The 15,443-nt window shown below is 39.4% G+C and overlaps 1 protein-coding gene across 6 annotated transcripts in view; it reads left to right on the top strand.

The window, feature by feature from the left end:
- The window catches only part of gtf2a1 (general transcription factor IIA, 1), a 26,041-nt gene extending 14,757 nt beyond the window's left edge, over window positions 1-11,284 (top strand). For 5 of the 6 annotated variants that reach the window (XM_048250159.1, XM_048250162.1, XM_048250161.1 and 2 more), the window contains 6 exons: window positions 3,495-3,582; window positions 4,273-4,403; window positions 4,677-4,778; window positions 5,181-5,438; window positions 8,863-8,952; window positions 9,059-11,284. In XM_048250159.1, the coding sequence (XP_048106116.1) occupies window positions 3,495-3,582; window positions 4,273-4,403; window positions 4,677-4,778; window positions 5,181-5,438; window positions 8,863-8,952; window positions 9,059-9,166 (777 nt within the window). In that variant the 3' untranslated portion in view covers window positions 9,167-11,284. The remainder of the gene's footprint in view (window positions 1-3,494; window positions 3,583-4,272; window positions 4,404-4,676; window positions 4,779-5,180; window positions 5,439-8,862; window positions 8,953-9,058) is intronic. The other variant, XM_048250160.1, reaches the window with a different exon arrangement.
- Window positions 11,285-15,443: the final 4,159 nt, after the last annotated feature.

The raw sequence follows: 15,443 nt of genomic DNA, 5'->3' as shown, positions 1-15,443 counted from the left end.
TTTGAACGTGTGACAAAGTACAGCGCCCTCTACATTTATTGGCACTCTTGGTAAAGACGAGCAAAAATGTTATCTTGGTGACAATGAAAACACTGAGGATAAGTCATAAAAAGATCATAATGTTAACAAATGTGCCATACATCTTAGGAACAAAATGAAAAGTAAACTTTTTCCCGTTTATTTTTTCCATTTAGTTTTTCCATTTATATTGGTTACTGCTCTTCTTTTAAAATAATCAGTACTGACCTGTTTCATTAAGGCGTACAAATAGTCACACAGAGGTCAAACGCCCTAGTCATTCTTCACCATGGGAAAGACGAGAATACACAACTTGAATAAGGGAAAGTGTATTGACTTTAAGTCAGGAAATGGGTTCCTGAAATGCCCCTATATTAGTGTTACAAAAATTTAGAAGGTACAATGGAACTATTACAAACTCGTCTGGAAATGGACCCATGTCTCTCTTGCTAAAAATCGCTGTTGGAAACGTACAGATAAAAGTATCAAAGGATTGAAAAAAGTGAAGTGACCTCCATTTAATAGGCTTTCTTGTAGTGCTGCCGCGATTAGTTGACCTAATCGACCATGAAAATTAGTCGACGGCAATTTTTTTAGTCGAAAAGTCGTTTTACTATTGACCGCCTATTTATTTTTGGTCTCAAACAGCTCACTGTAATGTTATATTAACTCTATGTTATTAACTCTTGTACAATGACTGTCTTTGGATGTTAAACAGGCTACTAAGACTTTGGCAGTTTTAAACCCCGCTATGCACGCAAACTGTCGCCAGCAGCAAAGCTGCGCGCCTGCCTGCTTTCAGCGCAATTCATTCTTAGGCAGAGCTAAGTGGGGGGAGCTAAGCTAGTAGGTTGAGCTAGTCCAAACTCTGACTAATATAGTATTGTGGAAATTGAAATAAATTAAGTGAGGAGTGTCTCACGTTGACAACGCAACGGCGTGTCATTACTGTAATTCATTCATACAAAAAAAAAAACGTTAAAACGAACATGCCGCCGCTCGTGATGTCAACAATCAAGGTGTGCGTCATTTGCGTGGTCAATAAGTCACGACGCATATTTTTTTTAGCGTTCAAGCCAACTGATAAATCTTACCTATGTGGTAAGACGCGCAAAGTGCTTGTAGCCTACTTGCTTTGAACATGCTGATGTTAGGCTCATTTGCAAAGTCCTCAACTCCTGTCGCCTTTCAAAGTCCAGCGTTTCTCAAACTATGGGCCGCGCGGTCCAGCACCGGCCATAACGTGGACACTGCTGGTCCAGAGCTGCGGAGCGAAATTATTCCCGGGGCTTCATCTGATAATTTGCTGCGCAATTGATCAAGAAACCGCTTCTGCAAAAAGTAGGAAATACTCGCTAATTTGGTGTCATCAAACATAGAGGCATACAATTAAATGGTGCTATGAGCGTTCATTCAATGGGCAAGAGAAACTGAAACCACTTGAAAACGTTGGTAGCAAAGCTCCAATTCAACCTATTGGAAGGCTATTTAATTATGAAACTACATTTAATAGAACAATGTGGATTTATGCAACTTCCATAAAAACAGCACATGTCCATGGCAACACTGGCATACAAATAAAGTCTATCAAAGGTCTGACATCAGATCTGAAGGTAGCATTTTAAATGGGTGTTTTTTTTTAATACATAATGTTTTTCAACAGTTGACTTACTCTAACAAAAGTAGGGTGATATATTTTACGCTTTCCCTATAGTTGAGTTCAAAATAAAACGGACACAACAAAATAACAAACACTTGATTTTTTAAAAAATTAGTCGTTTAGATTAGTCGACTTTATCGAAAAATTAGTCAAAAGATTAGTCGTTAGAAAATTAGTCGTTAGTGGCAGCACTACTTTCTTGTCATTCAACTACAAAACAAACAAACAAAGTTGATAAATGCTACTGGGACTTTGCCTGGAATCTTGTTCTATGGTAAGATGGAAATTAAGCTGTTTGCCAACACCCATTCAAGGTGGGTTTGGCGTAAATAGAATAATAACCATACTGAAGAAGAACCCCATTCCTAAATGTAAGTTTGGTGGAGAGTCTATGCAGGGCTCCACATTAACGGCTGCCAAATTGTTACAAGTGGCAACCAGTTTGTCACCCCTGGTTGCCCCTGTGACAACCACATTTGGTTGGCTTTGTCAACCAAAACCTCATGCCTGGTTGCCAAACTGACAACCACTTTTAAAAGTTAACATTGAGCCTTGCTGTGATATTCTGGGACATTTTTTTTAATACAAGAAGAGATATCCGCACACTGTATCTAAAGCTCCCAGTTTAATGGTGGATGATGCACAACGTTTCGACCACTCAGGTCTTCGTCAGGTGTAAACCAGAACAGATGCAGGGTAAGGGTATATATAGCCATTGTAGAGGGCTGGGTGGAGTCCAATTATTCTAACATCCCATCTAAACGTCATACAAAGAGGTGGGACAGGTCACATAAAAAACGAGTCACACTGATACATAGCCTATTTAAACAGTTAAAAAAAAACTTCTCTGTTAGTGAACATAATAATGTTGCCGTTTCATGGCTCATAGTTAGCAGATATCTAGCCTATCAACATTATAAAACACTTAGGCTACTTTTCACAGAGGGTAGAGGGATGTAAACATATTTGGTTACCCACATCTGTTTGCAAGGGTCATCCCCACACCATCAACAAATATAAACAAACAAAAAAATAAATAAAAATAATAAGGAATAATAAAAATACATCTCATAGCAATACTGAAATCCATGTCCTGGATTATCCAATCCAATTGCAATATATAGCAAAGAAATAGTCTAGAAGAAAAGAAAGAAAAAAAAAACACTTTTTTTAATCCAAATGCCCTGGGAGCCTCATTTGGGTTCATGGAATCATGAACTCCATGAAATGACTGGACATTTTAAACCCAAATCTGGATGTCTCTGCCAAAACCCTAAAAGTAGGTCATGATCAGCTAACAGCAAAAATAGTTTATTTTCATTGTGGATCTTGTGGAAGATGACATTTGTATACCTCTTCTTGTCCTGGCCTTTACCAGGGGTGCCAATAAATGTGGAGGGTGCTGTATATTCCATTAGTTGTAGCCATTGATGTATGTGCCAGTTAGTTACCGATTTCCTCTGAGTCTTGCATTTCTTTGAATTTATATGAATTTATACTGAGCTGAACTAAATAAATGGGTATATGATTTAATGTGAGTTCCCTCTTAATTATTGTCAGAGACTTTCTGACATCCAGAATAGACATCTAGAATCCTTTCTATATGAATAGAGAGACACACTCATATATTTGTTAATGAGTTACATGTCAGCTGTAGAACAGGAAGACCTCCTATTGGTTTTATAATGTCCGTTAACACAGCCACACTCCAACTCAATCTATATTTGTTCACCCCATGCGGTTTATGTGTAAGCATAAAGTGGAGCACTTGCTATGTGCTCATGTGCTCATATGTGTGTTTTTTTTGTCTGCGTTGTCCTTTCTACAGAGTGCAGCTGCAACCGCAGCCACACTGGCTTTGCCCACAGGGGTAGGACCGTATCAGCAGCTCATCACCAGTCAAGGTAATTCACACTCACCAGGGTGTGATGATGATGATGATGATGATGTATCAGTAGTGCCCATGTATTGTGTTTGTGGTCTCCATGGCCTGGTACACATGAGGAAATTGCAGCCTTAATATAACATGGTGTCCCCAGTATAGACATCACGATCACCTTGCACTAATAGGATTATGCTAAGACTAGAAGGATCAATGGCCTTTGTATAGTTTGAAGCTAAATGTATTTTATATATATATATATGTATATATATATATATATATATATATATATATATATATATATATATATATATACACACACACACACAAACAATTTTAGTTTTGGGAGTGTTAAGGTTTTGAGCAGGGTGAAATAATTTGACTAGGGTTGTTTTGATTTCATAATTAAGGGCGCCGGTGCGATTCTAGTCCAGTAAACTATTTGACAAAGCCTTCAGTCTTCACACATACTCCTGGCTCTGTAAATTGGTAACTGAGAAAGTGGCATTATCAGAATTGCTCAGCGTGTAATGTTTAATGAGGTATTTTTTCGCCTCTCAAGGATGTATGCATATGTCTCTTGTGGGGAAGAAAATCTGTTGAATGCCACTGTTGTTATATCGACATATTGTATTGCAGAAATACCATGAAATATTCTGATGGTTTTAAGTCTACATCACCCAAATGTAAACCCACTCCCATCCCTCACCAGGTCAGATCCTTCAGGTGGTGAGGGCGGCAAACGGAGCTCAGTACATCATCCAGCCTCAACAGCAGGTGGTGCTACAGCAGCAGGTTCTCCCTCAGATGCAGCCAGGAGTGCAGGCCCCCGTCATCCAGCAGGTACCCACCACTCCGACACAGCTAACGTTACATCCAGCCACACAAACATGGGTTTGAAATACTACATTTGGTTTGGAAACCTCTAGTGTGTTAGAGCTGCCTGTGTAAAAATAGCTCTGTTATGTGCAATTATGTGTTTGTGGGTTTGTCCATACCTCAACTCTCAATGCGCAAGACCTTGCTTCACTGTAGGGCTGACTATGCTTGTTGTTTACAGCAGCTCTTTAATGCTATGGACCAGTCTAATGTCATACCTCATGTTTCCTTGTGCAGGTCCTTACCCCACTACAAGGAGGCATCCCCCAACAAACAGGGGTTATCATCCAGCCCCAACAGATAGTCCTCGCCGGGAACAAAGTACAGCAGAATGCACAGGTATGCTTTAAACACAACTCTATCTGTCATGTTAATAGTGGTCAAACACTGAAGATTTTAGCTAAGGATGTATGTTCTCTGCTCTACTGCTGTGATTTCTTGTATTGGTTTATATCTTTCATACTTTCATACTGTTTTATATGTTGTATTTCTATGTCTGTCTTTCCTGTCTTTCTATCTTGTGTTATTTACTAGCACCACAATAGTATTATTGGGATTAAAGTTCTGTGTGAGACTCTGTACTTGGCCATAGATTGAATTTTGTGCCTGTCGCTAATCAATCCCCTCAAAGATTAGTGTTGTCAGCCTGACATTGTTTTGTTGTTCTGGCCAATGGACCGTGTCTAGTTGTCCAGTTCACCCATAATCCTGTTTATACTCTAACATGGCGCTCCTGTGAAGGTCATGCAGACGGCAACCATGACGACGCAGCCGGGCCAGGTGAGTGCTGCACAGGTGCAGGCTCAGTCCCAACAGCAGCAACAGCCGCAGCAGCAACAGCAACAGCAGCCTGCCCAGCAACAACCTCCCATGATGCTCCAGGTGGACGGTGCTGGGGACACCTCCTCGGAGGAGGACGAGGAAGAGGAGGATGAGTATGACGAGGATGAAGACGAGGACAAGGACAAAGATGGCGGAGAGGACGGCCAGGTGGAGGAGGTGGGTTTGCCTGAGGACTTGGGTGGCCTTTACTTTAATGGTGGACGTGTTTTAAAAAGCTATGGGAAAGTTGGGACAAGTCCTCTCAACTATAGACTGCATTGCATTTACTATTAAGGCAGAGAACTGGAAAATAGGTTCTGAATTCAATACGTTCTATGTGTATGTACATGAAGTGTTTCAGAATCATGTGTGTACATTAAAGTCCCTATCGTGCACCCAGCACAAGGTGGCGCAAAGAGCGACACAAGACTTATCTTAACTACAGTGCATGAAAATGCACTGTTGTGTTATCCGAAGTCGTCGTCTTCCTTTTATTATTACAGTGCATAAAAATGCACTGTTCTGTTATCTGAAGTTGTCTTCTTCCTTATTGTTCTAACCAAAATGTCTGCGTCTAATTCAGCTTCAATCGCTTAATGTAGAAACTTTGTTCAAACTTTGTAACGTAGCTCTTGAAAAGGACACTTGAGCAATGCATTTTTCATTTTTGTAAACTTTATACTTTTTGAGATATTAACAAAAAACGAGCTTATTTTTCCCCATAGACTTTGCATTGGCACTATTACATCATAAAGGGCTAATTAAATTGATTTGCACCTGTATCAACTGCCAGCTGCTCAATTAGGCCCCCTCAAAGAGCCAATTAAACTGATTGCACCTGTATCAACTGCTTTCTGCTAAACTAGGCCAACTCTCTCTGTGTCTCTTCATTCTACAAGGATATAAGGCACATTCATTAAACAATCTGCATTTATATAAGGCAACATCCATTAAACAATCTGCCTATCAACATCCATTACACTATCTACATTCTACATTCAGCTTTTAAACTATCTACTTGTCTCAGGCTTTAAGCATACAATCTGGCTCTCTTAAGACTACAGATCCTATTCAACTGTTTCCTCTACCCATAACTGTTTCAAAATAAAAGTTCTCACTACAACTATTTAATATTCATCCATTCCAACTGTCAGTTGTCATCAACTATGACTCCCGCCAACTGTTTCCTCTGCCCACAACTGTTTCAAAATAAGTCCTCGCTAATTTAACTACTTAAACTATTCAACTATTTAACCTTTCAGCCATTCCAACGGTAAGTTGTCAGCGGTTGAATTTGTGGTGGTATGCTGTTTTGGACAATTTTGGGGTTGTTAAGGGGTTTAAGATTGTCTTTGTAGTGTATAGGTCTAATTGAGTGACTGTCACTTTAAGACGTTCGTAAGGGAACCCTTGCAATTGTAACACGGTTAAAAGGCTGCTGATGTGTGGATGCAATTCATAACGTTTTCTATGTAGTTAGTTAAAATAAAGGTTCGTACTTCTCCTTGGGACAAGCACTTTTGAGTCTTGGAAAACACTTTTCCATTTACATCGGGTGTCAGTCAATAAAATAAGCCCTGCATGAGTAACGAAATTGACAAGCAGCTGTAAGTAAGCATGCTAAACTCGACTTCCAAACAGTATTCTAACGTTAGCTTTGAGATGCTGCTTGATTGTACAACTTAGTACATTGAGGAGACTAAACTAAGTTATGTTGTGATAAGACCTTAGCAGAGTTAGCTTTAATGCAGCAGTTTTGAACAAATAGCATAGTCACGGTGCTAAGTGGATTTAATAGAAATTTAGCCCGCCGTCTTCAATGCAATGCTTCTATGTGGCAACAACAATCCTTCAACAATCGTTCATGTTTTGTTAAATGCACATGCAGACTCAGAAGAGGGGCAGCCGGCTCGTTACGAGAGAGAGCAGGGCGGGGCAAGGAAGGCTGCTTGCGTAAAAAGCGCAGAAATTAAATGATTTTCTTATCTTTAATTTAAATAGTACAACATAGATCATTAATGTGTGGCGGGCGGTTTTGATTTTGTGGCGCCCCGCCACAGATTACTCAATGTAGTCACTGAACTATGACTCCTGCCAACTGTTTCCTCTGCCCACAACTTTTTCAAAATAAGTCCTCACTACAATAATTCATTAGTAAATATTGTAACTATTTAAACTATTCAACTATTTAACTTTTCAGCCATTCCAGCTGTCAGTTGGGCAGTGGTTAAGGAGCTGGGCTAGCGTGCAGTAGCCTGAAAGTTGTCGGTTCAATTCCCGGCTTCCACCGTTGTGCCCTTGAGCAAGGCACTTAACCCCAAGTTGCTCCGGGGACAATGTGATCCCTTGTAATATAGCTGACATATGTAAGTCGCTTTGGTCAAGAAGTGTCTGCTAAATGTAATGTAATGTGATGTAATGTCATCAACTAAGACTCCTGCCAACTGTTTCCTCTGCCTACAACTTTTTCAAAATAAAAGTCTTCACTACAATAATTCACTATTACGTAATTTAACTATTTAAACTGTTCAACTCTTTAACTGTTTAGCCATTCCAACTGTCAGATATCAACTATGCCTCCAGCCAACTATATTAAACCACCACCTACCTAGCAATCAGCATAGCAACCATTTAAATAAAGCATCTATGTCAGTTTCCATGAACCAACATGATTACCCTAGCAACCATCATAGAAACAGCTTTATTAGCATTGCAACAACCATATCTACCTAAGCAAAACCGTTGTAACTATCTCTACATTATCTGTTTTTACACTGTGTATTTTACATCATATGTTTTGCTTTTTCATGCAGTGGTTATTCCTTGGAATTTTCTAGTTCTTATCCTACACTCAATAAAGTGAGGAAAGTTTTGCCATGCGCTGCACTTTTATTAAACCTTGCACCCAGGGGTGTGGCAATTAACGACATGAGGTGTGGTCTGGCGCATGATCTAAAAAACACTATCTTACACCCTCTAAAATCATTATGCTACTGACCAAGAAAAACCTGGTCTATAGCGAAAGGCGCATATAAAGCACCGCTGAAGACAGTCATGAGATGTAAACGGCAACTCCTGTTGCAGATGCATGTAGGCTATACTCTGCTAGTCACAAACAGGTTTTAGTATAGCAAGGTTTAGTGGAATTCTTGTTAACATCTCGCATGCAAGTAGATTCCTTCAAATGTGTCGCTGCCTATCAAAATACTGATTCGCTGTTTGAAGTTGCGCTGTTTGCTGTTAAGGGAATGACCGATGTCATACTCATCATTGGTTTGAAGGATGTTGCACCCAAATCACACATGACTGATTAACATAAGAACAACCCATTTGGACCCAGCATTTGATCAAAAAGTCGCGCCATTAAATGAGTGAATGTGGACTGGCCACACCTTTAATGTCTATAAACTTTACGCCTTTGACCATCCGTTTCTGTTCGCCAAAATTGGTTGTGTTTCAGAATAATTTCAGAATAAGTGTTTCAGAATAATTTTAATAATTTTGATTGAATAATTTGTAAGCAACAGCAGACTGTTGCTTTAAGGACTTTGGAGGCTTTTAAGCATTGCTGATTTTCTGGCGTTCTTTTCTTGCTCTTAAGGAACCCCTTAACAGTAGCGATGATGTCAGCGATGAAGAGGATCAAGAGCTTTTCGATACAGAGAATGTAGTTGTTTGCCAATATGACAAGGTAAATCTGGCAAAGTGGAAGAAGCCACCTTTTATGTACACAATTTACCCTATGAGAGGACAAGGTAAAATGCTAACCATCTGAACTGTACCTTCTTGACTTCTAGATTCACAGAAGTAAGAACAAATGGAAGTTCACTCTGAAAGACGGCATCATGAACCTGAACGGGAGGGACTACGTGTTCTCCAAAGCCATAGGGGATGCGGAGTGGTAAGCAAAATGCAGCAAAACCGAACATGAAGAGAAAAAAGGGGGAATTGAAACAATGGGACAGGCGCCTGGAATTGTCCAATCCCGATGTTAGAGACACATCAAGACCTGGGACTGTATGCATTTCAGTTGGTGTGTGTGTGTGGTTGGCAGGCGTGTGGGAATACGATGACACCCTTTAAACACACAAAAAAAACTGTGAGTCGCAAATCCCGCTAATGGCATAAACACACACACACACACACACACACACACACACACAATTCTTGAATGCCAGTGACTGGCAGCTTATTGCTAGCAGATCACACAAAGTGGAAGAAGTTTCACAAATCAATCGTTTTCTCACTCGGATCATCACCTCGACCGACTAAATCGTGAAGTGAGAAATTCAAGAAGAGAGAAAAAAAGTATCTACGGATAGCGGACCATGTTGAACTTTTACCCATCCAGACCATTAATAATGCCCATATTTCGACCAAAATATCAAAATAAATAAATAAATAAATAAATAAATCCATTAAGGCAGGAATGAAGTGTGGCTTGAAGTAGAGTGACTTCAAGAGTGTGTGCGAAATAAGCACCAACATGAAGATAGCCTTTTTGATTGCACATGTTCTTTTTATCAGCCTCACGTCAGCACATTCTGGTGCTACATCCCAATTCCGTTCTCTTGTTCTATATTCCTGCCACACAGAAACGTGCCTAGTCTGTCCTGGTCCCCAGCCTACAAACATTCATACCCTGCCATTATTTTAAAGAATAGTTAATAAAGGAAGTAACCTTTTTTTATCCAGCGGGTAAACACTACACAAAGGTGCCGAAGAGCAAGCTGTTAATACGCGATGTAGTATAACCATTTCGAGCAGATGCAAAGCAGCATATCAGCTGAGTAAATGAAACCAAGTTCTTGTTCGATTTCCACAATCTCAAACGTCATTGACTGAACTTCTTTTTGTTTTGTTTTCCATGTTTAACGAACGAATTAAACCAATGAGAAGCGTAGCAATGTGTAATTGGAGTTTTTGCACTCTCTGTGTTTGGTCCCCCCCGCATGCTTTTTCCCCGATGGCTTTGTGCGCTTGTGTGTCTCGTGTGTGTGTGTCAGGTCACTTGTCCTTCGTTAGCCTACAACAACAATGTCTGTACAATGTTCTTGACACTTCACTTCCTCCAATGTTACAAGAAAGTAGAGGGTGTTTTTTTATTTTTGTAGTGTATTTCTTTTTCTTTTTCTTTTTTTCTTTTTTTGTGAATATTTATTCCTGAAAGCTCAGGCACCATTGTTAATTATTTGGGGCGGGATGGGGTTACACACTGTACCAAACTGTGCTCTTAGAAAATGAAAAGAGAAAAGTTTTTTCTTCTGTTGGCTGGACAAGACTCCATCATGTGCTCTACTGTCAATTTCAGCCTAGTCTTGGGCTTGACTTTTAATCATGTCGTTCTTTTCAGAGTGGTTTCATTTAGTTCCTTGTCTACTCAAAAGTCCCTGCCCTAATTTGCGTGAGGCGTGACTCACTCACGTAAGTGAGAGATCAAGGGAAATTTCACCTAACTAGATCACCCTACCCCCTCTTCCCGTCAGAACGAAATGATTCTCATCACCATAGCAGTTGGATGGAACTGCAGGTCACTTCTCTGTGACTGTAAATTCTTAGAAAAGATTTTAGAATAGGTGTGCAAAAATATATATATATATATATTTTTTTTTTCCTCCATAGTCCAGTGCTTCTCACTGTCCATTTCTTATTTGTGCCTTTTTGATTTGTTTAATATCAGCTTACCGGCGAATAAATAAAGGATGGTATTTAATGATGCAGGTGTTTTAAAGAAACCGTATTCTCTGCTTTGTTTTTATAATTGTTTATCTACCACGCGTTTCAGCTGCTGTCTGAAGAACTGTTCTGAGAGGGAAATGTATTACGTTTGTATAATTCACAATACTGTTTCTGAATCAAGGTTGTTCTTTGTAAATTACTTGACCATCCCTTGGAAGGCTGTGCTTTGAATACCAATTATTAGAGAAGTTAGTATTTTGTTGAACTGAAACCCATTGAGTTTTTGCCTTTGCTAAACTTTTAATTAAAGTAATATGGGAAAAATAAAAGTGTGTTGAATTTTGGGAGTTTGTTGGTCTTTGTTCCTTTTTTGACCTATGGCCAAGATGTTTAACAGGCAGCCGTGATCTATTATGTTCAGAGAGTTTTACTCTTCTGTCAGAGTACTTCTAAAAAATAATAGATTGGCCAAGTATATAAATCTGCTGATTATTATTTTAATGTTGATACATGTATTGTAGGCCGTCCTACACATTTTTATTGGATTAGTTTAATGAGCCACAATTTTCCTTGGTTCCTTGGCATTGTGTCCATCAGAGAAGGGGGAAAATGTCTTCTGATAAAACTTGATATGGATTAATGATGTCTAAAATATATATATATATATATATATATATATATATATATATATATATATATATATATATATATATATTTTTTTTTATTTTTTTTTTTTTTCACAAAACCATGTCAAAGGTAGACTACCATGTATATAAAAAAACAGGCATCATGTTAAAATGGGACCCCTGGAGTAAAACAGTAGTGTGGGTTTGCAAGGCTGACTGACTGTGAAGGAAAGTTTGTCAGTCAATCCAAAAACTGCTTGTCAAAACAGTCCTGAGGACTATGTGAAGGAAAGATCTAGCAGTAGGCTTCATGGTTTCAATGTTATATTAAACACATGCCAGCTTTTATAAGCCTGTAGGCCTATGATCAGGAAACTAGGTCAATGTCTGGTATTTCAAATTATAACCCGGAAGATCCATCTCCTCATGGATAATTACCACATATGTCATTCAAAGCAACATCTTGAAATATTTGTAACACTATCAATACTTAAGGTTTGGACACATTTTCTTGTTCCCTTTAAAAGAAACTTCATAGAGCTGCCACCAAGGGCTCATCAGGGCACCACATTGGAGTCATGGCATTTATGCAAAACATATTACTGTATTAAACTGACACAACTTGTTAGTTGTTACTTAAGCTGTTTACTTTGCTGAGTGACCGTGGCAAATAGATAGATAGATACTTTATTGATCCCTAGGGGAAGTTCAAGTATGTAAAATACAATTATGAAAGCACAAGATTGACCCTAAAATAGTCTATCAACATAATTTCCTGGTAATAAAAGCCTGTCTGTGTGCAAACCTTTAACATACCATGAGCAGTCTCCCTATACAGCACCAGTAGTCAGCAGCAATACCTGGTAACACCACTAAGTGGTGTTTTCATGTGATTGAGGTTCTGTGAAGTGTCAAGGCCACCAGGTTGTGCATTGCCTGGGAAATAATGGTCCGTCCGTGCCATCTTGGAATATTAGGGAAGAAGGACATGCAGCTTTCAAGTGACAAAAATGGCAAATTCCCAAGTTCACATTAAAATTGTTGGACATGAAAGTCCTCATTGACTACAAATGAACAACGTGATGACTGGGCAACTCTTACCAAACTAGTTTCCTACAAGTTATTCCCACATGAGATGACATCTACGATGACGTTTTCACTGGGAAAAATGTGGTTGGCTGCACTTCCGTTACATTGGGACAGACTGACATGGATATGGTACAGTTTACAGTATATTAGTTGTAAATATTACATTCTCTGGACTACATCAGTGTAGGGCTCTGGAAGAAAATGTCAGGAAAACAAACTGCAATCATTGACAAGATTAGCAGCTCTAAAATCATATGCTAGTATACACCATTATTAATATGGAAATGTCAATTACCTGTCTTATAAAGGGAGAAAATAAATTGCACCCATATATGGTGTAGCTCTTTGGAGAATCCTTAATCTCCACAACAAAAGCATTTTCACTGTGTACAAGAGGAACAAGCCACGAGAAGAGTAAAATATAAATATGGGGGAGCACTACATTGACCAAAAATACCTGAACCTGCATAGTATACCTTTAAATTAGCAAATAGGTTTTACTAAATTTGCTGAAGTTAACTTAACACTTTGCTTGTCATCTTAATTAGGACACATAGTCAAGGTGATAGTTATTGGTAACAAATAAAACCTGCCTTTTGTAAAGTTTTGCCTAGAGAATAGAAAGAAATTTTATTGAAAACAAACAGTTGTTGACTCACTAATCCACATACATGTATGCTTGTCAAGCCAAAGTTAAAGATAATCAGTTAGTCACTAGGGAACACACACATACATAGGATGCAAGATAGAATTGCAAGGTCTCGTGCACCTGGATGGAAATGCTTTGCAGGGTTAAGACTGCTATCAGAACTCGGGGATCGTGTTGATACCAGCTGCCCAAGTTTTCCTGAGTGTGACTACGATATGAAACATCTGAACTGGTCGAGACGGCAAAGGCAGGTTAAGTGTTCAATGTAATGACTGTTTTTTGGGGTGGTGGGGGTGGGCGACTGATTGCAAAGTGGAGCCCGCAACAACTTAAGCCCTCCCTATTGAGTTAATCCTGCTGTGCTCGAGTGTGTGGCTCAGGATTTCGTGATGTTTAAAGTGCACTGTCCTGGCTGGCTGCTGATGTAGCATGGGGCAATTTGGGATGGAGCCTCCTCTGCACCGTGGGCCAGCAGGTGCCGGAGCCGCGGTGCGCCAGTGCGGCTCATTTTTCTGCTGATATGTGTGGAAGGGTCCGCTGCACTGCGTCTAAGTCAGAGGCCCTTAAGTAGGCTAACACACATGATTAGGTCTATGGACTAGTCCTCCTCCTTTGATATGCTCAAAGAGTTTTTGGGACTTGTGGAGGCTGTGGGTAGCCTACTCTGTCTCGTGGCAGGATTCTTTATGAGGGGAGCTCAGCTATGCGGTTTCTCACCCGCCAGTGCCATCATTTCGATTATTTAGTTTGTTTGCCCGGTATTTTCTCTCCGAAAATCGATCCGTCAGCGGGATCTTTTCTTCCCAGGGCCCATCCCATTTTGTTGGACCAGAGGCTCTGATTCTTGTTTATTTTCAATAGCAGGAGGGGAATGGTGAGGGCTTGAAGCTGCACACAAGAATGAAGAAACCGAGGGAGTGGACCAAAGAACAGTGCATTTGACCTGCAATACCAAATGAGCCACAGCTATGTGGCAGAGTATTGCAGACTTGTTTCTTGTATAAAATAGCATCTTTCCTTTTGTGAATCACTCCTTATAAAGGGGAATATTGCTTAAGTTTCATCTATTAGCCTGTCCTAAGAGACACTTGTAATTAAAACAAAGATAAAAGGAAATCTACTTTTCCAGAAACCCTCTTCGCCTTGTTTGAGTTTCTCTGAGATGTTAAACAGATGTTTAGATATTTTCACTGTAGGCGTTCTCTCATTGTTCATATGCCTCCAATCCCTGTAATGCATTTCAATGTGTCTATGTGCAAACACTGGTTAAGGAAGGTGTTGCTATTATGTGTGTGTGTGTGTGTGTGAATGTGTCAGAATCTGGCCCAGCAAAGTGAGAAAGGCTGTATCTTCTTTGATACTTTCAGTCACCCACATCCGCTGTAAGGAAAATAATATTGCTCAGCTGGAGAACTCATCACATTCCACACACTAAAAAAAAGAAAAACGCGGCGGAATATGTTTTTATTATCTTACCTGTGCCTAATTGCTTGGAAATTACAGATAATGAAAATATAAGAACGTATTTACTTCTGGAGCGGGACCCAGTGCTTGTTAGGATGTAATTCTAAAAATGCTTTGAAAATTCCTACCTGGATCTGCACTGTCTTTGTTATTTTTAGAATGAGGAGAGTGAGACACAGTCTTGGTATGTGAGCCAATGTTTGATTAATTTATGGAATATGATATGTGCCTTCAGTGTAATATATTGAATTGTACAAAGCTTGTGACTCAGAGATCATGATACATATGAAAATACAATACCCTGATCTTTGTCTGGCTTTCAGATTATGGCTGGATCGTGGCAATATCCAGATTTTCTCCTCTTATCCTTCAAGTTAAAATGTCAGTTGAATCATATGTGAATACAGTCTGTACTCTATAGGAAGAAAAGCTAATATCGGTCCTCAGGCCCACGTCACTTAACTGCAAGAAAAATATTCAGAATAGTTATACCACTGTGTGTAAGGGAAATATTGAGTGTTCCCTAACCATTACATAGCCCTGCAGCTTTAAACCAGGCCCTGTGCCATTAAATTAACTAGAAATAAAATGGCTGAAAAAATATTAACAAAAAATCAGCGATGAAGACATCAAACAAAGGGGATGTGACACTTATATTATTTTTTTATTTTTCCC

Source organism: Alosa alosa, chromosome 8 (assembly GCF_017589495.1).
Source record: "Alosa alosa isolate M-15738 ecotype Scorff River chromosome 8, AALO_Geno_1.1, whole genome shotgun sequence".
NCBI lineage: Eukaryota > Metazoa > Chordata > Actinopteri > Clupeiformes > Clupeidae > Alosa > Alosa alosa.
This window is presented reverse-complemented; position numbering and strand designations above follow the sequence as displayed.